At 46.5% G+C, this 26,412-nt stretch overlaps 1 protein-coding gene and 1 long non-coding RNA gene across 3 annotated transcripts in view; one reads left to right on the top strand and one right to left on the bottom strand.

Annotated features, from left to right (window-relative positions):
• Window positions 1–26,412, top strand: part of ALPK2 (alpha kinase 2) — a 57,913-nt gene that overhangs the window by 9,923 nt on the left and 21,578 nt on the right. For both annotated transcript variants that reach the window (XM_053296180.1, XM_053296179.1), the window contains 3 exons: window positions 6,477–6,751; window positions 6,871–6,959; window positions 20,175–20,392. In XM_053296180.1, coding sequence (XP_053152155.1) covers window positions 6,477–6,751; window positions 6,871–6,959; window positions 20,175–20,392 — 582 coding nt within the window. The remainder of the gene's footprint in view (window positions 1–6,476; window positions 6,752–6,870; window positions 6,960–20,174; window positions 20,393–26,412) is intronic.
• On the bottom strand, window positions 3–25,459 carry LOC128344987 (uncharacterized). Its single transcript, XR_008316158.1, has 2 exons — window positions 25,340–25,459; window positions 3–590 (listed from the first exon to the last, which is right to left on the bottom strand). It is a non-coding gene; the product is annotated as an uncharacterized LOC128344987 (long non-coding RNA).

The raw sequence follows: 26,412 nt of genomic DNA, 5'->3' as shown, positions 1-26,412 counted from the left end.
AATTCACACAACATGTAATTAATTTATGGAATTCGCTGCAGCAAGATGTGATGGTGGCCACTGACTTAGATTTCTTTAAAAAGGGATTAAACAGACTCATGGAGGGTCAATCTATCAGCAGCTGTTCGCCATGATGCTTAATGGAACCTCCATGCTCAAGGGTAGAAAAGTAAAGTAACGTGTGCCGTCAAGTCAATTTCCACTCCTGGCGCCCACAAAGCCCTGTGGTTGTCTTTGGTGGAATACAGGAGGGGTTTACCATTGCCTCCTCCCGCGCAGTATGAGATGATGCCTTTCAGCATCTTCCTATATCGCTGCTACCCAATATAGTACCAGCGGAGATTCAAACCACCACCTTCTGCTTGTTAGTCAGTATTGCCACTGAAAATCATTGCTGGGGAGCAACAGTAGGAGAAGGCTGTTAACTTTTCCTTCTCTTGTAGGCAGCTAGCTGTTGGAAGCAGAATGTTGCACTAGATGGACCTTTGTCCTGATCCAGCATGGAACTTGATTCTTCGTGCTACTTTAGCTGTGGGGCCAGAAAGTCCTGTTTTCAGTGTAGCAGCTGAAGTGGTCCTGTGGGGACTTGGCTGAAAGAAAGGAAGCGTAACAATAAGCTTTTTTAAAATAGAAGCGCTCTCAGAGCCCAAACACATGGCCCTTGCCGAATCCTGTGCTATGTAACACTACCCAAGGAGAAAGGCAAGGAATTAGGATACAAAATACTTTTCCCATGTGCTGCTGCATCTTTGATCACACTAGCATGTGTCTTGCTATGCCCAGGCTAAACATAGATAACATGTTGCAGACAGATTTTATCGTGGCTGGACATATTGTGCTAGTCAACTTTAGCATACTCAGCCGACTGGGTGGCCACTTGTTTTAACTCCTTAAGAAGCAGGATTAATCGTTCCATTCCCTCCAAAACAGGTGCAGAGCATTGCATTTTATTAACTGAGAATGCCTCCTGATATTGTGATTTGATGCATTTGATGTTAAGAAGGAACCCTTGCTTAGTCTCATAGTGAAATGGTAGAAACTGTAGAAGAAAATGCATTTGTCACAGCAAGACTATTGTTGAAAGTTTGACAGGTCCCAGGCAGATGGTTTTTATTTATGGTGGGAATGCAACAATGTTATAGACTTCAGGGATGAAGTCATTAGGGATGAGTAATTATAAAAGACACACCAGATATTCAACCATTCAATGAATCCTTTAGCTGTACTAGGATGTGGGGTTTTGTGCTCTCCACCTCCCTGAGTGAGACGTTTGCATAATCAGATAGCAAATCCATTAAATTGGGTAGTTTACTAGCAAGATCAGGACTTAGTAAGCAAGTTTGCTTGTCACTGCATGTGAGCGGAAATCTGACAACGTTTCTGATGAAAATTGGATCACGAGGGTATGAACATAGAAACATAGGAAGCTGCCTTCTACCAAGTCAGACCATTGGTCCATCTAGCTCAGTATTGTCTCTAAACAGACTAGCAGCAGCTATCATATGCCTTTGACCAAAGAACAGTACATTCCTTTCTGGGATGGTCATCCTCTTCCACCGAGCATGCAGCTTCGGGAGGGACGTACATGGAGCGGTGGGACGTCCCTTCGGGAGGGACGTCCAGACTGGCAGCAGCTTCTCCAAGGTTACAGGCTGGAGTCCTTCTCAGCTCTCTCTTGGAGATGCCTGGGAGGGAACTTAGAACCTTCTGCATGCAAGCATGCAGGTGCTCTTCCCAGAGCGGCCCCATCCCCTAAGGTGAATAACTTAGAGAGCTCACACGTCTCCCATTCAAATGCAAACCAGAGTGGATCCTGCTTAGCAAAGGGGACATTTGATGCTTGCTACCACAGGACCCCAAAAATACTTTGGGGTAAAAGTGACAGAACTAGTTAACTGTGGGGGGGGGGGAAGGAAACATTTGTTCCATTGTTATTGTTTATAAATTACTTGAATAACAAGCATGAACTTAATATTTCTCCTGATATACTCTATTACTTAATGGCTCAACTGGTTTTTAAAATTACTGTAAGATGTGGTGTGTGGTTAAGAAATAATGCTGGAATAGAGAAAATGGTGGCCGACATCCTAATGGTGCACATGTGCGTATAGAAAAAGCACATGTGCAGCTCTAGCCTCCCTGGCTCTGAAGCATGGGAGCTTTTGCACAAGAGTGCAATGATTTTTGCCACTCTCTCCTTGCTCCAGAAGTGCTCTTTGATAGCAAAAAGAGGTCCCTAAGAGTCACACAACCCTTTGGGACGTGTTTCCAGGTCAAAGAGTGCTTTTAGAATAAGGGGAAAGTGGCATAAATCATTCTACTCTTGTGAACAGGACCTGTATTGTGGAAGCAGGGAGGCTAGCGTTGCACACATGCTTTCATTAGAAACACATGCACATCATTATTGAAGATGTCAGCTGGTGGGATTTTTTCATGTTAGGCTGGGACCAACCTATTAAGGGCTTAATGGATTAACCCCAGTGTTTTAAAAAATAATCCACTTTGAATTACGCATTGTACTGCATTTATTTATTTTATGATGACTGCTTCTTATTGTCTGTTGCTTTCAACAAAGAAAATGGAAAACCTGGCAGATGAGCCCCTGGTGGCGCAGTGGTAAAACTGCTGCCCTGTAACCAGAAGGTTACAAGTTCGATCCTAACCAGGGGCTCAAGGTTGACTCAGCCTTCCATCCTTCCGAGGTCGGTAAAATGAGTACCCAGAATGTTGGGGGCAATATGCTAAATCATTGTAAACCGCTTAGAGAGCTTCGGCTATAGAGCGGTATATAAATGTAAGTGCTATTGCTATTTCTGAGCTTTACCCAAGTCTTTAAAACTCACTCAAAACTTGCAACATATTTCCAGGCAATTTATGTGCCCAATTGCACCTGCTGGCTAGTTACACAGCAATGCTAACATTTATATGCTTAATTAAGCAAGAAACTGAACTGGTGGCAACTGCAGATGAACCTCTCCAGATGATCTCATCTCAGTGGGCGATGGGGCTCATAGTGAAGGATGTTCTCTTATACACTCTGGGCCTAAGTTGTTTAGGGCTTTATAGGTTATAACCTATACCCTATAGCAGTGATTCTCAAACTTGGGTCCTCAGGTGTTATTGGACTTCAACTCCCATAATCCCCAACCAAAGGCCACTGAGGCTGGGGATTATGGGAGTTGAAGTCCAATAACACCCGAGGACCCAAGTTTGAGAATCCCTGCCCTATAGCTATAGGCAGTATTGGATGATACAGATTATCTAGACCCATTTCAAACCGGCTTTTGAGTGGGCTATGGGGTTAAGACTGCCTTGGTTGGCCTGATGAGTGCTCTCCACTTTGGTATTGACAGAGGGAGTGTGACTCTGCTGATCCTTTTGGATCTCTTGGTGGCTTTCGATATCATCAACCATGGTATCCTTCTGGGTCTCCTGAGGGAGTTGGGATTGGGTGGCACCGTTTTACAGTGGTTCCGTTCCTACAATTCAGGTAGATTCCAAATGGTATCACTTGGAGACAGCTGCTCTGCAAAGGGAAAACTAAAGTATGGAGTTCCACAAGGCTCCATACTGTCTCCAGTGCTCTTTAACATTTACATGAAACTGCTGAGAGAGGTCATCAGGAGGTTTGGTGCAGGGTATTATCAATATGTTGATGATACCTAGATCTATTTCTCCATATCAGCTTAATCAGGAAATGGCATAACTTCCTTAAATGCCTGCCTGGAGGTAGTAATGGGGTAGATGAGGGATAATAAAAATTAATTTGAATCCAACTAAGATGGAGGTACTGGCTGGGGGTGGGGGTGGAACCTGAGAGATGGTTTAGATCTGCCTGTTCTGGATGGGGTTACTCTCTCCCCGAAAGATCAGGTACGTAGCTTGGGAGTGCTCCTGGATTCAAAACTCTCTCTAGTTTCTCAGGCTGAGGCAGTGGCCTGGCCAGGAGGCAGTGGCCAGGAGCACTCGTTATCCTGATATGTCAGCTACACCCATTTCTGGAGGTAAATGACCTTAAAACAGGCTTGGCTACTGTAATTCACTTTACATGGCTGCCTTTGTATGTAGTCCGGAAACTACAATTGGTACAGAATGCAGCAGACCATGTAACACCAATTTTAAAAGAATTGCACTAGCTGCCAATATGTTTGCAAGCAAAATACAAAGTGCTAGTTATTACCTAGTAGTCACCTTAAGTGGCACAGTGGGGAAATGCTTGACTAACAAGCAGAAGGTTTCCGGTTTGAATCCCTGCTGGTACTATATTGGGCAGCAGCAATATAGGAAGATGCTGAAAGGCATCATCTCATACTGCGCAGGAGGAGGCAATGGTAAACCCCTCCTGTATTCTGCCAAAGAAAACCACAGGGCTCTGTGGTTGCCAGGAGTCTAAATCAACCTGACAGCACACTTTACCTTACCTTTAGTTGTTACCTATAAAGCCCTCAATGGCTTGGGTCCAAGATACTTAAAAGAGCACCTCCTTTGTCATGAACCCATTTGGAGAGGTCCAGTTACAGTTGCCACTGGTTTGTTTGGTGGCTACTCAGGACTAGGCCTTCTCTGTGGCTACCCCAGGGCTTTGGAATATGCTCCTTATCAACATAAGAGTATCTCCTACTTGGTTTGCTTTTAGGAAGACCCTCAAGATGCACCTGCTCTCTCAGGCTTTTAACTGAAATTAATTTCAAATGGTTTAATTGTTTTATCCTATGAAATTGTTTTAAGTTTTCTATTCTGTGAAATTGTTTTAATTGTTTTTACCCTGGTTTATATTGATTGTTTAAAATTGTGCCTAGAGATACACATATCAGGCGGTATATAAATATGATAAATAATAAATAACCAGCACCTTGTATTTTGCCCGGAAAGTTATTGATAGCCTGTGTAGTTATTTTAATAGAGAAGTAATATGGTCTCTTTGAGATTATCCAGAGAACAGCCTGGCAGCCGCATTCTGTACCTACTGCAGTTTCTGGACTATGGAATATATATGACCCATTTAGCTTGAGCACAAGCTGCCAATTTCAGACAAAGCCATTAACAACATCAATGTGGAGTGAGTAAGGTTGTTCACATGGCCAGTTTACCTGGGTCTAGGAAGGGTGGGGAGGCAGGCTCCTACGTGCCTCCCCACACATGATCAGGAGACTCCTCTGTCCGGTGCCACTGCGTGCCCACATGAGCACTGGAGCAGTGAGTGGCAGAGCAGGGATCTGGAGGAGGAAATCCTGCTGCATTCCAGAATGCACCACAACGAATACGGCAAATAAAAAGTTCCCAAAGCGGTTTACATAGGTATGAAAACAAACAAACAAACAGGCTCCCTTTCCCCAAAGGGCTCACAATCTAAAAAAGAAACATAAGCAATACCAGCAACAGCCACTGGAGAAATGCAGTGCTGAGGGTTGATCGGGCCAGTTGCTCTCCCCCTGCTAAATAAAGAGAATCGCCACTTTAAGAAGGTGCCTCAGTTAGCAAAGTTAGCAGGGGAGGCTTAGTTAACCGAGCTAGGCTCTTGCCGCCCAGCTCTGTGGATACTTTAGCTGTAGGCAGCCCGAGCATCCACATGTTTGGGGAGTGGGTAGAAAGGCACACTCATTCCCTTCTACCTCACCTCCACCTCACCAGGTAACCTGGTGCAGAGCACAGGAATTGGGACCGATCCCCTTGTTTCACATGACCAGTCCTATCCAGGTAGGACTGTCCAAGCCTGGATAGGGCTGGTCGTGTGAACGGCCTGAGAGAGAGAGAGTGTGTGTGTGTATAAAACTGGTAGCTTCTGTTTATGGTAAACCAGTCTGTCTACCAATGTGCCACAAGCAGGAAGCTGCCACGTGAAAAGAAAAATGGCCACAACAAGTAAGCTGGTCATGAAAACTGGCCTTGGTATTTAGGTTCTGATTTCCACTTTCTGCACCCCCTTGTGTGCACCAGGTACCACTCCAGAGAGTTCCCTGACCTTCAGCAATGGCTTTTTATGTATTGTATTGTATTGTATTGTATTGTATTGTAACACATTTTTATACCACCCAAAATGCAAGTTCTCGGGGCGGTTCACAAGATAACAAAAAACAACCAATAAAAGACCAACACATCTCAACAATTTTAAAAGTTACAACTATTAAAACACAATTAAAAGTTAAAACTATTAAAACACAACACAGGTCTCTACCTGAGCCTGCACCAAACTTCCTGATGATCTCTCTCAGATCTCATACTTTTCTCATACTTTTCAAGAAGCATGAGGATTTGCAGTGGGAGGAAGAGTCTGAAAAGTCCCACTGTGTGTGCAGAAGCCTGCTTATATCGCTCTTGATCCTGCCTTCTCTCTTTCTTCCTCTAGGTTATTGCTTTTTTCTGTTGGCACTGGTTTTCTCTTTTCAATGGCTGACACACATATCTGCATGTTAATGTGTAAATCTGAGTGAATTTCTTTAGGATTTTTAAAAATATCTATCTGTATATACTTATAGGCTTGGAAGACATTGAATTCTTACAGCTTATGTTCAGAGAAGACTTCATCAGCGAGAGTTATTTCAGTAACAGCTTGCATGGGAGAATCACCACAGAAGAGTTGCATTTTGGAGAAGGAGTGCACCGAAAGGCTTTCCGAAGCAAAGTCATGCAAGGCTTAGTGCCCGTGTTCAGCCCTGGACACCCCTGTGTACTTAAAGTGCACAATGCCATTGCCTATGGGACCAAGAACAATGACGAACTTGTGAAAAAGAACTACAAACTGGCATTGCAGGTAACTGCCTCCTCTGGAATCAAGCCCCATGGGGATGAGCTGGCTTTCAGACATGGGTGTTACACACTGTGTTAATTGTGTCATTTCTCACCACTCCACCGGGTTACTCTTTTATATAGGAATGTTATGTTCAGAACACAGCGAGAGAGTACGCCAAGATATATGCTGCCGAAACAAAACTCTTGGAAGGCTTTGGAGAGGTGCCAGAGTGAGTAGATTTGCTTTCATTTTTTAATGTCGTGGCCGTCAGAATGATATGATAGATGACATTTATAATGATCTTATACTAATTATGTTTTTGTACCATCTTTCTGCCAAAGCACTCAAGGCAGTTTGCATTTTATCACAATGGCTCACAATTTCAAGAGGCATGGTACCAAAGGAAAAAGGAGAGAACCGGAAACACAAGCAAGTTCTGATACCAGCTCTCTCAGAGTTACCTAACAAAGTCAGGGCCGGATTAACATAGTAGCAAATGTAGCATTTGCTATGGGCCCCACGTTTTCTAGGGCCCCTCACGCCTGGCTTGAACATCTGCCCCTTCTTTTGCTCTCTATTTGGTGCTCTCTGCTGATTCTCCTCATTGCCTGCTGCTGCCCATTCTCTCGCCTCGCTCGAGGGCATTTAAGCAAGGTCTTCCTGGCACCATGGTGTTGATTGGGTTATCTATTATGTTAAGCAGCACGGGAGGGAGCAGTAAGAACAACAATAGGAACAGATAGCTTGCAAAGGGGTCTCAAAGATAACTTAATCCAACCAGGGAGTTGGTCTTTATTTGTTTAAACTGTAAAAGTTTTTAAAAACATACACAGAGAGAGTAAAAGAAATAAAAGCAGTTTAGATTAAAAAACAACTAACTATTAATGCCGGGCGGAAGAAAGGAAGCTAAAGAAGTTGCTAGTTGAATGTTGCCAGCGTTTTCTGACTGACTGGGAGAGGGTAAAGATAAACAATGAGAACCTGTATCTTTAAGAGGAAAAAGAAAGCCAGAAGTAACTCAGATGCACAGCAAGAGGAGTCTCAGAGTTTAGTGGATCAATTGAGGGGAGCTTATATCAAGGTCTTGTTGGGTAAGGTCACTTATATCCTCCTTTAGTATCTAGTGCTGTTGGGAGGGAATTTGTGATCATTGCTTTTCAAGGAACTGCCAAATTTAAGGTGAGCTCCTTTCCTCTCCTCTAGAACGGAAATAACTACTGCTGCGTTGCCAACTTCATTCGCTTTACATTGGGATGCCCGTTGAAATTGTCCAAAGATAAACGGAGGCTGCAAACCTAAACACACTTACTAGAGAGTAAGGCTCATTGAGTTTGGTGGGACTTACTTCTGAGTAAACATGCTTAGGGTTGCACTGAATGATTTGTGCATTTCCTCCTTTTAATATTAAGCATGTTAGTGTAATTTAGATTGAAAGAGGCTGTGCCTCCTGCCAAAAGATTGTCTTTTGGATACTTCTGTTTTCATGGAAGTTGCTAATGCACCTATCATAATCACATTCATTTGCAATGCATCAACTATTTAAAATATACATCTGCTTTCCTGTCAGGCTTGCACAAGAGGTTAAACATATATCCTCTGTAATAAAACGCTTGGTGTCCGTCCGTGGACGGACACCAAGCGTGTGTCTGTGCCTCCCTGCCCTGTTCTGCGCCTGCGCGAAGCGCAGGCCCAGAACAGGGCAAGGGAGACACGCTCGCCGGCACCGGCAGCCATCTTGGGCGGCCAGAAGCGGCCGCCCCGAAGAAGCCGGAGAGGCAGCGGGGGAAAGGGACCAAGGCGGCGAAAATAGATGGAGGCCGGGGGCGGAGCGGAGGCCATGTAACTTTTAAAAAAAAAATTACTCCCGCGGCCGACGCCGCCGACTGCCCACCCTCCCTCCCAGCTGCCGAGTCCCCCTTACCCTGGCCGACTGCTGTCGGCCGAAGACTGCCCTCAATTTAAGAGGCAGAGAGGAGCTCGCAAGCAGAGCTCCTCTCTGTGCAAAGCCTCTTGCCGAACTGCCACTTTGGGCGCAAGGGGCGCAAGCGCCCAAAGTGGCAGTTCGGCAAGAGGCTTTGCACAGAGAGGAGCTCTGCTTGCGAGCTCCTCTCTGCCTCTTAAATTAAGGGCAGTCTTCGGCCGACAGGGACTCGGCAGCTGGGAGGGAGGGTGGGTGGTCGGCGGCGTCGGCCACGGGAGTAATTTTTTTTTTTTTAAAGTTACATGGCCTCCGCTCCGCCCCTGGTCCCGGCCTCCATCTCCCCGGCCTGGCGGGGGCAAGTGCCTGGGCCGATTTGGCCCTTAAAGGTAGGGGGGGCGTACGGCGGAGGGAGGGGGAATGGCGGCGGGGGGCCAGGAGCGCCATTACTAGCGCCCGTTATTCAACGGGCCAATATTCACTTGTTCTTAATATTGTCAAATGGCCCTTTTAATGTGATGGCTGCTGGGATCCCATATGTTCTGCACACATTGGAATCAAACATCCACTGTTGTGTGCCAAAATTGCTAATAGGTTCAGATTTCTCAAAGTACAGAATTCCTGAGAACCTTTTAATTTAAACATTCAGAGGTTTGTTCCCCACCCCCTTTCTCTTTGTGAAAATAACTCCAAAGGAGAACTCATGGTCAGGAGTCACAAAAGTGTGTGTGTGGGGGGGGGGCTGTTTTGCAAAGTTTGTTGGCTGGCTGGCTTAGCTGAGTGGAGGCATGGGGTGGTTGGGGGGGGCACTAGGCAAATGAAAAAATTGAATTACTTTACTGTGCAAGTAAATAATTTATGTTTTAATATTTATGTGCATTTTTTTAAATTTGGGGCCCCTTCCTAACATATGCTACAGGCTCCACACTAGCTTAATCCAGCCCTGCCTAGAGTACAATTTTCCCCAAACCTTTCCCCCATGAGGCACATATTGAGGCTGCTCACAAGCAGCCTAGCCCAGGCTAGGGCAGCCTAGCCTAGGTTAGGCTGCTCATGTGGAGTGCCAAGATCCATGCGGATCCTGGCGCTCTCACCCAGCCTAACCCCACTACTAAGCTCGGCTCTTAGCCAAGGTGAAGGGAGCGGGCACTCCCTTAATCCAGCTGCCAGGATCATGTGCCTAGAGTGCCCGCCCATCTGAGGGGGGGTCCCGACAATGCACTGCACTCATGGCGTGGTGCATTGTGGGATATCCAGAGGCCAGGAGGCGCCATCCCGGCCTCCAGAGCTCCACGCTGTGTGATGCAGTGCTGATCATCTGGGAGCATGGTCCGTACTCCCAGCAGCATCTCTTTGATCATCTGGGGGAAAGGTGATTTGGAACAGCCTTCCCTCATACCCCACCCTGCCCTTCCGGTTGTTTGCATGTTCTCTTAGAGTGTGAAGGATAGGGGCCCGGACTCCCCCTTTTTGTGTTACAGATTTCTATACTGCATGTGTCATTGCTTAATCCCTATGTTAATAAGGTGTGCAAGGGTCAAAGGTTCACAGCTCCTGTTCTACAGTTTGGTTTGGAAGGGGGAAGAGTTTGGCCACATTCAGACATAATGCAAAACCAGAGTTAAATGAGGCAGAGGTTGGAACTCTGTTACGTCCAAATGCGTGCAACCGCGATTTTGAGCCAAAAGCAACCTGAGGTTTGCCTCATCGACCTCCAGTTTGAACCTTCGGTTTGTACTATGGTTTGCCACTGCAACCTGAGGTTTGGCCGCCGCAGCATTACGTCCAAACATGGACGCTGCCATAACCACAGTTTCGTTCTGCATTTGGAACCGTAATAATAGAGAGGGTAGCCCAGACCTGCCTAGGAACATGGTAGTTCTATGCACAGCCTCTCGGCTAAAATTCCACACACCTGCCATCCTCCTTTCTCTTCCCCATTCTGCCTGGTAACTGTGACACATTTGAAGAATTTAAAGAGATATTACTGTTTCATATTTTCTGCCACTTTCAAGGGGAAATGGGTGCCCCCCTACCCCACCCCCCAAAATATGGGAGAGAAAGATGTGAAAAGTGAAGCGGCAGTCCCACCAGTCTCTGCACATGTTGCACCTGTCATCCATCTTACTGTCATCCATCTGTGCAGAAACACTGGTGCTCACAACACAGCACTGCACAGCAACACTGTACCCTGAAAAGACACCTTCTTTTAGATCACTGCACCCCTCAAAAATCACAGTGCGGTTGTCTCCCTAACACAACGATGCCCCTCTGTGGATAACCTGTGCTGTTGTCCCACACACACACACCCAACATAGGCAGCCTGGCATAGGAAACGTGTTACCTGCACAACAGGGATGCATCACCACCACCACCACCATCATTTTATTATTATTATTCATTTATTCAATTTCTATATCACCCTTCCAAAAATGGCTCAGGGTGGTTTACACAAAGAAATAATAAATAAATAAGATGGATCCCTGTCCCCAAAGGGCTCACAATCTAAAAAGAAACATAAGATATATTATTATTATTATTATTATTATTATTATTACATTTATATCCTGTTCATCCTCCAAGGAGCCCAGAGCGGTGTACTACATACTTGAGTTTCTCTTTCACAACAACCCTGTGAAGTAAGTTAGGCTGAGAGAGAAGCGACTGGCCCAGAGTCACCCAGCTAGTATCATGGCTGAATGGGGATTTGAACTCGGGTCTCCCTGGTCCTAGTCCAGCACTCTAACCACTACACCACGCTGGCTCTACACCAGCAACAGTCACTGGAGGTACTGTGCTGGGGGTGGATAAGGCCAGTTACTCTCCCCCTGCTAAATAAAGAGAATCACCACATTAAAAGGGGCCTCTTTGCCAGGTTAGCAGGGGGTTATCATCAGTTGCCATTGTTGAGGTCCTGGGCAGATGGAAGGTGGCGGGCATGGGGTGCCAATGCACCCACAGCAAGGGCACTCTTCTTCTGATACAGAACAAAGGACTTTGCTGCTGTTAACAGCTGGGGGCACAGGTGGCCATTGCTGCGCTCTCCCTGCAGGATCTTAAAATTAGTTTTCTGCTGTCAAACTGCCTCCTAGCTAATGTGAGACAGCTGAATTCCTGTGGGCTGCCCCCGTGGGGGTGCACGGTCTGCTTTCACACACACACACACACACACTCCATGAGTCCATTCTACATTAGCGTGTACCTGGGCATGGGTGTTAAGACCGTGATGGAGGAGGAGGCCCCACCACCCAGCCACCGCACCTCCCATTGTCCTCCCCATGATTGTGTCTCACAATGTGGGGAAGGTTCCTTATTAACACCAGCGCCAGCAGGGATGCTTGGATGAGGGGCTTGCTCTGCAAGAGGAACCTTGTCCTGCTCCAAGAATAGGGCGCAGAAGCAGAGCCAGGGGGCCCCAAGGCCACCCTTTGGCCTGCTCACATCCCCACCTTATTCCTCCCTATGAGCACTAGGTGAATCTGTCATCAGTTCCCACTCCAGTTGTCGTTGGCAGTATCTATTGCCCTGCAGCTGGCCCTTTGAGGCACTCCACTGCGCTATTGGGGATGCCTACAGTAGATACTTTGGATGAGGACATGAGGGCATGTTCCTGCACCTGGCCCTATCCCACTATGCACAGAGTAGTTGCCTGGCCACACCCATACACATTCAGTCCTGCATGAGCATGCACATGGCAGATGGCCCATTGCATACACCCGCCCCAATTGCTAATCACGAGAGTTTGGTGGCCCATGACCCCTAGTTTCACACAGATGCCAAACTGCTCCCAACAGCCATGCAGACCCAGCCATCAACTGGTGGCACTGCTGCCATTCTGCTGCCATGCCATCAACTGGTGGCACTGGCACCACTGGCAAGCACTGTGGAGCTAGCTGGGATGTGGCCTCGGTGGACGAGGGAGAGGAAGGGGCTCCTCTGCCCTGAAACCGGAGGTTGCCTAACCTGGGTTGGAAGAGCATCTGCGGGACGATTCCTGGGTTCAGGGATTAACCTCAGGTTCGTCAACCCACAGTTTGGTGTTATGTGCGAAGGCAGCCAGAGTCTCTCTTTATAAACCTGTGAACCAGCTAACAGAATTTACATCAGGGGTTGGCATTGTAGAGCATTTACCAAGGCATTCTGAGACCATTTCTGCACCCATAGTCTCCATGCAGTGGAGTGGTCGAGTGACGTCTTGGCCGAAAGTGTTGCGCCATCATCACTCCCTCTCTTCCATCTCATGTGCAATTAGGAGCCTTTCCCCAGAGGCCCCTGCAATTATGCCATTATTCGGGGGCTTTGGGGGGACTGTCCTATTTGCAGATGCGGGGCACCTGGAAGAAGCAATGGAGTGACTCTCTCTTGGCCAGGAGTGTTGCACTGTTGTTGCCTCCTCTCTCCTATCCCCTTCAACCTGCCAAGATATTGCCGCCTAGAGACTGTTGATTTGGGCAGTATAAACATGCAGTGAATGTCACCTTAAGTGGCACAGTGGGGGCTTGACTAACAAGCAGAAGGCTGGCAGTTCAAATCCCCACTGGTATATGGGAAACACCTATGGGAAACACCTATATCAGACAGCAGTGATATAAGAAGATACTGAAAGGCATCATCATCTCATACAGCGCGGGAGGAGGCAATGGTAAACCCCTCCTGTATTCTACCAAAGAAAACCACAGGGCTCTGTGGGCACCAGGAGTCGAAATCGACTTGACGGCACACTTTACCTTTAAACATGCAATGAACACATAAATAAATACCACCAAGAACCTTAGCAGGGATTCATCCAAGTAGAAGGAGGTTTGCTGAGGGCCTCTGGAAAGCTGGAGCCAGCCCTGTCCCCTAATTCCAGACAATTGTGACAGACTCCTGCTGTTCCTGCGGTAACATCCATAGAACAGGATTCCGTCTTTGCTAATTAAGATAATTCATATATATGCCTTTCACTTGGCATACAGTGCCTTTAAAGAAGGGGGCAGATCACCCTGCTTCTTTGCATTGATTCATTTTACTCAGCAGGACTGTTACTTTGGAGTTCTGAGGTAGAATTTTGGCTCAAATAGATGACAGCGCAGAGCTAAGAATAGAGTTTGCCTGTGGAAAATGTACAGGAAAGATATAAACAGCACATCCAATAACACTGCTCAGGCTCTGAGGGTGATGAGGGAATAGCCTTATTTATAAATCACTGCAGTTACACTTTTACCAATGAAGAATTTTTCTGGTGAACCTGGTAATGCAAGGCAACATAGTGGCTGTGGAAATTTTTTTAAAAAATCTATTAAAACCCTTTCTAAGAACATGTTTGCCCTCCCCTTCCCCCCCACACTGCCCTCCCCAGGAGCAGGAAGTTGAAACTGAAATATGTGGGTTCAGTTCAGGTTCATGAGTAGATTTTAACTCTCCAGTTCAATTCCATTTCAGACCTTAACTTTTAAATTGATTCAGTATCTGGGTCAAGCAGAATGACCCATGTTAGATACATCACACCTGGACCCTCAGATAAGAGGTGGGAGAACATTGTATGGATTAAAATTCAGGCCACAACATTTCATGCAGAATAACACGGAGTCCTTTTGCTTACAACACAGCTCTATAAAATAAGTAACTATTTCACATATTGAAAAAGGTTTTGAACTATTGTTTTTTAAAATGTTTTTAAACAAGCCAACCCCCACGCAGAGCATCTGTGTGTTTTTGGGGGCTGGCAACCTCTCTCTCCCCCCCCCCCGCCCCAGTCTCCATCTGGGCCGCCACCGCCTCCTCGCCAGGCCTCCGCGCTGGGCCGGATCCACTGCCTCTCTTCCCCTGCCCCAGTCTCCCGCCTCTCTCTCCCCGCCCCAGTCTCCGGCCCGGCCGAGTGCCGCCGCTGCGGCCAGGCCCGCCGCCACCTGGCATCCGGGCCCGCCACCGCCTGGCATCCGGGCCCGCCGCCACCGCCTCCTTGCCTCAGCGGCCGGGCCGGACCCGCTACCTGGCCCACTACTTCCGCCGCCGTCGGCCTCTCCGGCCGGGCCAGGCCTGTCGCCACCCTGGCCTCCATGGCCTGGCAAGGCCAACCGCCGCCTCTGTCCTCCACCACAGAGACGCGCCTCAGCCAATCAGGTGCGTCCCTCCGCTCCGCTGCCCAGCCAATCAGCTGGGTTGACAGGACGCATCCCCACAGAGGCTGAGGCACGTCTACGAGAATTAAATATATAGATGTTTTTACAAACAAAATGCATAGAACAATAAAAGCTAGGAAAATACCCTTTTTAGGATGTGTGGTAAGACTGACAGCAAGGAGGAACTCTAGAGCCAAAGAAGCAGAAGATGCTTCTGGCCAGGGGTGGGCCAACCTGGCCCTCCAGCTGTTGTTGAACTACAATGCCTATATTCCTCAGCTATAATAAATTGTGGCTGGGGGTGATGAGAGTTGTAGTTCAACAATAGCTGGGAGACCAAGTTTGCCAACCCCTGTTCTAGCCCCACTTCAGGATTCTTCCACACTGAGGCCTTGTTGCTGGAATACAGACTGTGGCTAGTCAAGCTTCTACTTGAGCACCTAGGCCGGTGATTCTCAAACTTGGGTCCTCAGGTGTTATTGGACTTCAACTCCCATAATCCCCAACCAAAGGCCACTGAGGCTGGGGATTATGGGAGTTGAAGTCCAATAACACCTGAGGACCCAAGTTTGAGAATCCCTGACCTAGGCCCTCCTATCAGTCCTGTTCCTGCTCCTGCTTATTTTTAGTGGCTCACAAGGAAATATAGAGGCCAAAACCAGGCTAGGTCAGCTAAGCCCGGATTTGTTTGCCTGTGAGAACCAGTGGGATCCAGCCTGCCTAGGGAGCCCGCCTCTTAAACAGGGTTAAGGGAGCAAGTGTTCCCTTAGCCACATCTACTTCACCACAGTGCTGACATACTGATGAGTGCCTGCCCGTCGCTGGGGGGATCCCCACAATGCACCGTGCACTCATGCAGTGCGTTGTGGGATTTCTGGGGGCCAAGACAACGTGTCCCAGACCCCACACCTCTGCGCTCCCTGGGGCAGCCGCAGACCTTCTGGGCATGCAATGCACGTGCACGTGCACAGACAGTCCTTGGCGATTGTCTGCTGGGAAGGAGGGCTTCTTCAGCCTGCCACGCCGCCCGCCCAGTCATAAAAACAACCTCATAGTTTCTTCAAATATAGCTGGAGAAAAGAAGAGTCCTTATTCCTCCTCCCAGTGGTGTGGTGATGTTGGCAGTGGCCTGTGTTGTGCCACTGCTGTTTTTTGCCAGACCGCCTTACCCCCTGCCCCCTGCTCACCTGTTGCCTCCTGCTCACCACCATGCCTCCCCCTGTTTACCTGCCTGTCTCCCTCTACCTCCCCGGTTATTACTTTAAAGGTAATAACCAGCACTTTGTATTTTGCCCGGAAACATATTGGCAGCCAGTGTAATTGTTTCAAGACAGGCATAATATGGTCTTTCCGGGTTGCCCCAGAGACCAATCTGGCTGCCGCATTCTGAACTAACTGAAGTTTTTGGACTACGTACAAAGGCAGCCCCACATAGAGCGCATTGCACTAGTCAAGCCGGGAGGTTACCAGCTGATGCACCACTGTTTTGAGGTCATCCTCTTCAAGGAATGGACGCAGCTGTCGAATCAGCTGAAGCTGATAGAAAGCACTCCTGGTCATGGCTACCACCTGAGATACCAGGGTGAGGCCTGGGTCCAGGAACACTCCCAAGCTGCGCACCTGCTCCTTCGTGGGGAGTGTAGCCCCATCCAGCACAGGAAGATCTAACTCACCCCTCAGATTCTGAGCCCCCACAATGAGCACCTCTGTCTTGCTTGGATTCAGCTTCAATTTGTTATCCCTCATCCAGCCCATTACTGCCTGTAGGCAGGCATTTAAAGAATGAGTGCGATTTCCTGAAGATGAAAAGGAGAAGTAGATTTGGGTGTCATCAGCATACTGATAACACCCAGAACCAAACCTCCTGATGACCTCACCCGGCAGTTTTATGTAGATATTAAAAAGCATTGGTGACAGAATGGATCCCTGAGGGACTCCATATAACAGCTCCTGCTTTGAGGAGCAACTGTCAACAAGCTCCACCATCTGGAATCTACCCGAGAGATAGGAACGGAACCACTGCAAAGCAGTGCCCCCTATCCCCAACTCCCCCAGGTGATCCAGAAGGATACCATGGTCAATGGTATCGAACGCTGTCAAGAGATCCAGAAGAACCAGCAGAGTCACACTTCCTTTGTCAATTCCCCAGTAAAGGTCATCTATCAGGCTGACCAAGGCTGTCTCAACCCCATAGCCAGCTCTAAAGCCAGTTTGAAATGGTTCTAGATAATCAGTTTCCTCCAAGACTGCCTGGAGCTGGTCGGCCACCACCCTCTCAATCACCTTGCCCAACCAAGGGAGATTGGAGATTGGCCTGTAATTATCCATTGCTAAGGGGTCCAGGGAAGGCTTCTTTAAGAGCGGTCTAACCATTGCCTCCTTCAGTCGGGGGGCACCCTACCGTCCCTCAGCGATGCATTTATGATGTTAATTAGGCCACCTCCAACAATCTCCCTGCTAGATAGAAGCAGCCAAGTCAGGCAAGGATCCAGAGAACAGGTGGTAGGCCGCACCGCTCCAAGCAGCTTGTCTACATCCTCAGGTGTCACAGATTGAAACTGATCCAGTCTAATACTGAATTAACTCAAATGGGTTGAAACATGCATACATCAATGTTTTGTAAGGTAGCTGGAAAATGGATCATGGATAAAGCCAGGGTCAGAGTTAAAAGTACCTTGAGCTGGAGCAACAAAGTCAAGACAGGTTTCTTGAAAAACAAGATTAAGTTTATTAAAAGACAGAAGCACACAAGGTTAAAGTGATAGTTGGTGACCTCTCAGGGAGTCAGTCAAAAGCAGCTAACTACAGGATGCTGACCCTTATGCAGAGTATTGGATTTCTGATGAATACAAGCTTGGGAGGGTCCTAACATAGTGGGACAAGGAGAGAGAGATGGGATGATAGACAAAGGGAAGAATACAGGGTTACAGTCTAAGTTCCTGTCCGGTATTCTACCAAAGAAAACCACAGGGCTCTATGGGCACCAGGAATTGAAGTCAACTTGATGGCACACTTTACCTTTTACCTGTCCTTATATCTGCTTGGCTGGAAAGCCGTGGCTTCAAAGGTTGTTGGGAGGAGGTGAGAGCTGGTGAAAACAGGTTGCTCCTTGGCTTATGGAGATGGCAGGGGGTTCTGGGCAGTTCCAAAATGCAAATCTAAAGCACACATTGACCCACTTCAGAGGACCCCAGCGATGATGGAAGTTACAGGGAAGAGGTCAAAGTCAGTGGGACTAATGAAAGACAGCTTAGGCTTAGGGCCATCAGTTAGCCAACAACAAACCAGAGTCTGCGTGGCTTGGGGTACACGAGGGTGGGGGGTATCCAGGGATAGGAGAAAAGCACACACATCACACAGGAATCTTGCTACACTGTGCGCACACACAAAGGCAAAGCTGCATTTCTTACAGAGATTTCTTTCCTTCAAGGAAGGATTATCCATGCTGGAAATGACCCCTAATTGCTCAAGACAAAGGCTGGTGATTCTCCTTTCACTCTGTTCAGGTGCACAGAAAGGACAATAGGTGGGGAATGTAACTTCCTTCTTTGGGTTCTTTTGTTGCTTCCAGACAGTGATTCTCTTGCATTACTTAAGGAATATGTTTTTAGCTTCTGTCAAAAGTGAGGGCTTGGATTGACTTTAAATCTTTCAAGCAGACTAAGCAGCAGATTGTACTAGACTTGGGATGCTCCGTAAAGCATAGAAGCTGACTCAGTCTTGATGTGCTTATCAATCTATATCAGCTATCAGCCTTATTATACAGCTGGCTATACCTTCAAGCTGCTGTCAAACTGGTATGACTCTTCTTACTCTCCTGTGATCCTTACTCTCTCTCTGGGGTGCCAGGAAGACCAAATCTGTAATACTGGTAGTACTACCACATTTTGGAGCCAAGTCTTGAACACAGTGTGGGTGTGGTGAAGGAAGAGAAATGAGGGGTGCTCAGCAGCACGAATGAGGTATAGGAATGGAAGGTTAAAGCAAACTGTGTGTGCAGAGCACTCGACAACATTTGGAAATAAAACAAGTTCTGGTAAGAACTAATCTGCCTGCTTTCCTTTCACTATAATCCTAATTGATAATTACCACCCTCAAATTTCAGCCTTAAAGGTTCACGTGACCGCCATCTTGAATTGGGGTGAATGACATCATTACAAACGATGCCCTTGAGGTGTCCCTATGTGTCCTTACAGCTGTAGCAAATCAGTTAGGCAGTTCATAAGTTAGCCCAGTTATGTCGCAAACGTTCATGCATTCACCATCTTGAATTGTTGTGGATGATATCATCACAAACTGCACCATTGAGGTATCCCTATGTGTCACTCACTACAACTGCACCAAATTTGGTTCAAATTGGTTAGATAGTCCACAAGTTAGCCCACTTGTGCCTCAAATGTTCGTGTATCTGTCATCTTGAATCAAAATCAAATCTTTATTGTTACGGTCATTTGACCAGCAAAACACAAAGTACAAAAACTTTACATAAAAGCAAACTTGGTCAAATAAGTAATAAACTGTTAAAACATAAAACAGAGCCATAACGCCCAAGTTCATCCATTACATAAAACAGAGGGCTTCATGCATTATAATAATCTAAAATTTAATTCACTCCAACCCCATATCTCGCTTCTCAACATTTCTTATCCTAGTCTTATTAGCCAGAAAACAATATTTCACCACGTTACAAGATACTACATCCCAATGGTCTGTTAAAAGTATTTCCAAATAGAACTGCTCAGAAAAACTGGGGTATGCTATTAAAAAAGGACTTATATATCTCTCCCACAAAGTTCAATAAAACTGACAATTCAAGATAACATGGGCCGTTGATTCAACTTCCCCAGAACCACAAGGGCAGACACGCTCCTTATTGGAGATCTTACAGTATCTCCCCTCCCAAACAGCCATTTCTAAGCCATTACAGTGGGCCAGTGTCAGAGCCCTCCGGAAACTAGGTACTAATATTTTATTAAGGTATCTTGCTGGGCCAGGCCATCTTGAATCAGGGTGTATGACATCATCACAAACTATACCGTTGAGGTGTTCCTATGAGTCCCTACAGTGGTACCCAATTTGGTTTATATTGGTCCAGGCATTGAGAAGTTGATGGGGACACACACATGGACAAGCACACACAGAACGTTGGGTTATCCTATAATGCCATCCTGTCATGGCACTGATGAAAAACAGGACAATGAAACATTCCTAATTACAGTTATAATTTGGGAACAAGACCAGGTAATTCAGAATTCCAAAATCTGGGAAGCAATCTGGATGAGAAGACTTTTGGAAGCATTGTTATAAACAGTGAAGCAAAGAGTGCACTCTAAGCTTTAATTATCATCAAAGTCTACATTGCTTAAATGCTTCCTAATATAGTTAAATTTTCATAGTGTTTTTGTATTGGTTATGATTTCAGAGTCATTCCCATTTTCCTTATTCATCGGCCCAAGAATAACATCCCTTATGCAACTGTAGAAGAGGAGCTAATAGGAGAATTTGTGAAATATTCTATAAGGGATGGAAAAGAAATAAACTTCATGAGAAAAGACTCAGAAGCTGGCCAGAAATGTTGCACCTTTCAGCACTGGGTATATGAGAAAACCAGTGGCAGCTTGCTCATAACAGATATGCAAGGTGAGTGCCTGGTTGTTACTCGGCAGTGCATTCTGTAAAGTTGGGAATGGATAGTGATGACAAAGTCTCCCAGACAAGCCTCACTTCAGTCATGAACTCACCTTATACAAGCCACACTTCTCACAGACTAAGCCCTACCCTTGATAATACTGGGCTACTTTACAAGGTTATTGCAAGGACTGCTCAGGTAATGTAGCAAACAACACAGAGCAGGTGAGTAAACACCATTCACTCCACCATATCTACCAGGAAAAGAGGATGGTCGGGGCTGAGTGGGGCGGCCCTTCCATGAGGCCAGCTGAGGCAGTCACCTCGGGCACAGGCATGAGGAGGGGCACAGGAACCACCATCCTTCCTCACCTCATTGGGGCATGCTGCTCATTTTCTCTACCTCATCCTGCTGGGACACACCTCTTTCCCCTGCCAGTGAAAGCCAGGAATGTCCCTGCCACCACTGCCTGGCCTGCTGGTATCTGAGAATGTTTCCATGGCACTGATGCTACCTCAGCAGCATGGCTTGAGAATGCTGAGCACCCACCCATAGATGGGGAGGGAAGACCATCTTGTCCTTTGCCTCCAGCAGCAAAATATCTTGGGCCACTCCTAGGACTAAATGCATGGAATATGTCCCAAGAAAAGCAGGAGCATTTTGCATTGCACCCTGCGTGGGGTCATTGGGTGTTCAATTCCTAAGTTTAGTTGTAGGAATGCTGTTTTCTAGCTGAGCAGCAGATACTGCAAACTTCTCTTTGCACAGAGCAGCTTTAAGTTGACTAATAGGTGATAAGTAGGGATGTGCGAAACGTTTCGGATACAAAACGTTTTGTACCCAAAACAGCCTGTTTAGGGTGTTTTGTAGACAAAACAAAACACCCATTCTCCAGATCCAAAAGTTTTGTATACAAAACAAAACGTCCCTGTTGCGGATACAAAACCTTTTGTTGTTTCGGACCTCCATTTTGTGGTGATCTCTGAGTCAGTCTCCATTTTGTGTTTGACATCTCTTTGAATTTCCCACCCTTCCAGCCTTCTGATCAGTGACCTAAATCATGGGCTGACCTGCTGACAATTCCCTCCTTGTTCCCCATTGGCTCTTTTGCTTCTTCCCACTCTTTACGGACCCCGCATTGGCGGGAAGGGTTGCTAACCCATGGGGTGCTGGGTTCTGCTGTTTCTGTGGTGTTCTGAGTATAGATTCCCTGGTAGCATATGAGACTGGATTCTTGTTTTTCACTGAAAATCTGATATGCTACCAGAGAATCTACAATGAACACCTCAGAAACAACAAAACCCAGTACCCCACAGGCTTGTGGGTGTGGGGGTGGTTGGCACCCTATGTGCACTACACAACCCCTCGCTCTGGGCAACCCCAGTGCCCCCAAGTGGAATTATGGAGCTGCTGAAACCTCCATTATTCCCCATGGGAGAAATCTTAAAGACACGTAAACTTCAACAAATCACAAAAGATCAGCCCTTTGCCCAATTCCTTTGAAATAATTCTGGAAGTTTCCTTGCCCCCATTGGGCACTACTACCTACCACACTCTGCTCTGGGTCATCCCTTTCCCCTTGATTTGAAGCAATACATTTGCTGGAATCCCCATTATTCCCTATAGGAAAATTCTTATAGTGTGTAAACTTTAAAAAAAAATCACAAAAAAATCAGCCCTTTCCCTAATTCCTTTGAAATTTGGGTGGTAGCTTCCACCCATTGGACACTACCACCACCACCCACTCTTTTTGCCCTGGGACCCTTTTTAAAAATCCAAATCAATTCGGATTCGGATTCTGAAAATTTGGGGTACAAAACAAAACGGGGATGTTTCGATTCGGATACAAATCGAAACAAGAAAATTCCAAAACGCACACCCCTAGTGATAAGGTTATGAGGGTGCTCTGAAGTCAGAGATCACAATGAAACATAGAGGTGGGGAGCCTGGGCCACTTAGATCATAACCCATATATTGAATTAAACCCAGGGGATAATAGGGCTCCGTGAGCCTCAAACTCACAGCAAGGACCCCAGGATGGCTACAGAAGCAATGCCATGCAGGGAGACTGAAGGGAAGGCAGGACTAAAGGATGGGTCACTATGATTGACCTGCTCCTGGTAGGCATCCTTTGCTGACTTATGACAGCTGAGGAGGGCAAGTCCCACCAAGAGGAGGGATTTACAAGGGAGTGGGCACTCAGAGGGAGTATTTAGTAGGGCTGCTCAAAGTGGGTCTTCCTCTATTGGGGGGCCATCTCAGCACTTTGGAGGGGTCCTCAGTTTATTTCTGAACCACTGAGACTCGTATTTCCAGGGTCAGAAATACAAACCTTGGGGGCTCATAACACTCACCTCAGATATGAGAAGCAGCGTTGCAACATCATACAAGTGGGGATTTGAACCGGCAAACTTCTGCTTGTTAGTCAAGCATTTCCCCACTGCGCCGCTTAAGGTGACTAGCTCAATAAATGGAGTGGAAGGAAAGGGGGTTGGGAATGGGAATGTGAGGAGAGCTCAGTCCAGATTTGACTGGGCTAGGAACTAAATAAGCCGAGCTGTTTCTTTGGAGAAGTAGCTTCGCTTATTTCCATGCCAATCCAATTTATGGCTCGGGCAGGGGGCACTCATCCATTACTAGCTTCTCTGGCTGGTCTCCCTGTACTTCCCTCCTTTGGCCAGAATTGGGCAGGGGCATATGGCTGAAATCCTGTCTAACAAGGCATGGGTCACTAATAATGGCTGCTTTGGGCTTGAGTCCTGCAGGTATAATACTGCCCTGACAGGAATAGAAAGCATGCAGCAAGGTTTCTGGATGTTTCCTTTCCTGGAGCCCACTCAAGGCTGAGGCTCTGTTCATTTGGAATGCATTACCTACTGTCAAAGGAAAGAAATGAATTAGCTGCCTGCTATTGACTTCTACAATGGTGCTATTTTTAAATGAAGTAACAGATGCAGGAGGAATTTCCTAGATTATGCCACAGCTAGTTACCAATATTTTAAAAGGATGAAACATCATTATATACGCTTTTAATAAATGTAATTATTCATTTTGGCTCATCTTTTACTCTGTTGACAGCTCCTCATAAGGCAAGTGTGTGCGTGAGTTTTGGTGAAAGAGACCCTAGTCCTAGTCACACTTTGGCAAAACCAGGTACCTTATGGGAAAGCAGGATCACAGAGGCACACTCTGCCCCTGGGCTGTCCTCACTTGTGTGCACAGGACATAGCATGCAACTGACACATGGGTACATAGAATCCAAGGTTCATAGATCTGTGGTCTATCAATGCTCATCTGTTAAAACTAGAGATTATGGGAGGGTTGCTGGTTATGAGTCTGTGTGCATTGGATTCTATGAGCCTATTAACACATAACGCAAAACCGGAGTTGAAGGGGCCTCAGGTTGATATTTCTGTACGTCTGAATGCGTGCAACTGCGGTTTGGACCCAAAAGCAACCCGAGGTTTCCCTACTGAGACTCTGATTTGAACCTTCGGTTTGTAGTGGGTTTCGCTGCTCCTACCTGCAGTTTGCTGGTGCCAGTGTTGCATCCGAATGCTGCACCGCAGGCCCACTGTGCTGCAACCAACGTTGAGAGAGTAAGCTCCTCCCTCGCTCAGCTTCAATTGGCTGCTGGGGTTGTCCATTCCAGAAGGAAGCCCATGCAACCAGTTCCCCCGCCTCTCTGCAGCCTCCCTAACTGTAGAGAGCCTCCTGTCCATTACATCTGAATGTGGACAGGACAGTGGGATGGAGGGGAGCATGCAGGTCCATTGGACCTGCAGTTCCATGTTCCGTGTGAATGCAGCCTATATATGTATATGTCAGTTGTATATTTTGTCTAACCTGCATACTGAGGAAATAATATAAGGGCAGAATGAATGGGATGTGCTTCTCAATACTTGTTGGCTGACATTCATTCTAAGAAAGCAAGGGTAGCACCCTTGCTTCTGAAGAGTTCTAGACTATTATTTTCCTACTATTGATTTTACAACAGGGTTTGAAATTTAGTAATTGCAGGTTGGGTAGATTAATATCGTGTTTGTAAGGTTTAAATTTATGTTTTGAATTATTATTATAGCAAGGGTTAATTCTACAGCTGACGATTCATGAGGAGGTGTGAGCGGGAAGTCCATATTTGTTTATTTGTTGTGAATGTTAATGTTAAGATTATTGTTAAAATTAATAAAATTTAATTTAAAAAAGAGTTCTAGAGTAACACTGCACAAGTGCTTGAATGGGGAGGAGTGGATTTCAACTGCCTCCCCTTGCCCCAGAAGCACTCTGGCTACTATGGGTAAGTGCCATCAAAAGCTATCAGGCAGGAACAGGAAGTTGTAGAGAGGTAAAAGTAAAATATGGCCAATCTTCAGAAGAAGACTGAAGTACACAAGGAGCTACTGGGGCTGAATGAATAAGCAACTACTGAGAGACTGCAAAGACTGTGACAGAGAGGTAGTAGCTGGGTGAGCAGAGCTTTTGTCTAGCTCTCAGAACGACATGGGTTTGAGGGCATAGCCCAAGGACTGGGTGGAAGCAGGGTTCAGTGCTGCTTCACAGGACCACGTGCAAAGGAGAGGTGATGGTTCTGAGGATATCATACAAGCCAAGGTTTCTGAAACTTGCTTCCCCAGATGTTGTTGATTCCCATTATGATTCCCATCATCCCCAGTCACAATGGCCATTGTGGCTGGGGATGATGGGAGTTGTAGCCCAACAAAATTGGTGTCCCAAGTTTCAGAAACTCTGATATATGCAGACGCCTTCTGATGTCATGCTTTATAAACAGAAGATCACTTCTAGAATGCTGAGCATGGGTGTACGAAAACATTCTGTGTCCCCACTCCTCACCAACCATGTGGCACCTATATGGAACCCATGACTATGGTCCTCATGGGGAAAGGATTGCCATTGGCCCATAAGCCTGTCACACAGTTTGTCCTCAGTACTGTATTTACCTGAATCCAAGATGAAGTTTTCCCCAAACTTTTTGATATTAGAAACCAGGAAGTCATCATAAATTCAGAGTCCTGTGCCTTTCGAGTAAATGCAGGTTGTGATGGTTGGCAGCAGCACCAGAGCTGTCAGTCATCTTTTGAAGCACAAGGAACCGCCCTCCAGGTGGGATTCCTGAGGGAGGGGCTCTAGAATGGAGCAGAGAGTGGCAGTTAAACTGTCTAACTGGTAGCTCACAGAGTCAGAGAGGGCTTAGATGAGCCAGTGACAGGGATAGGGATAGGAGCTCTAGTGAGGGTCTCTGGGTCGGTGGTTTGGACATTGGTTACTACAACTTACTACTGGTGTGAAGTAAGCTGTACGTACCAGTGAACACATCCGGTTAGCAAGCATGACTCTTATACTGGATGTGTATGGTATATACACGGATCTTCAACCAGGGTGGCTGTTTGTTTATTATTATTATTATTATTATTATTATTATTATTAATTAACACAGTCAGATAGGTGTTATTGACTGGTTTGTTTTATCCAGACATCGAGTCCTTCCCAAGGACCTGGGATGGCTGAATTTTATTATCAGTGTTGTTGCTGTTATTATAGATATCGTCGCAGAATGTAGGCTGTTCCCAGTAAAGTTGCTTTTTGTAATTGGCTGATTATTATTATCATTATCATTATTATTTATTCGATTTCTATATCACCCTGCCAAAAATGGCTCAGGGTGGTTTACACAGAGAAATAATAAATAAATAAGATGGCTCCCTGTCCCCAAAGGGCTCACATTCTAAAATGAAACATAAGATAGACACCAGCAACAGTCACTGGAAGTACTGTGCTGGGAGTGAATAGGGCCAGTTACTCTCCCCCGGCTAAATAAAATGAATCACCGCGTTAAAAGGTGCCTCTTTGCCCAGTTAGCAGGGGTCCAGTAAAAGTGCTAGGTATCAGGGAATGCTGCTTGTATCCAACACAGTCACCTCAGTAACTTATAAGTCTAGTGTCTGTTAAAGTAAAGGTAAAGTGTGCCATTGAGTCGGTGTCGACTCCTGGCGACCACAGAGCCCTGTGGTTT

This window comes from Hemicordylus capensis, chromosome 2, assembly GCF_027244095.1.
Source record: "Hemicordylus capensis ecotype Gifberg chromosome 2, rHemCap1.1.pri, whole genome shotgun sequence".
Classification (NCBI taxonomy): Eukaryota; Metazoa; Chordata; class Lepidosauria; order Squamata; family Cordylidae; genus Hemicordylus; species Hemicordylus capensis.
Note: the sequence above shows the minus strand (reverse complement) of the source record. Positions and strands in the feature narration are given on the sequence as shown.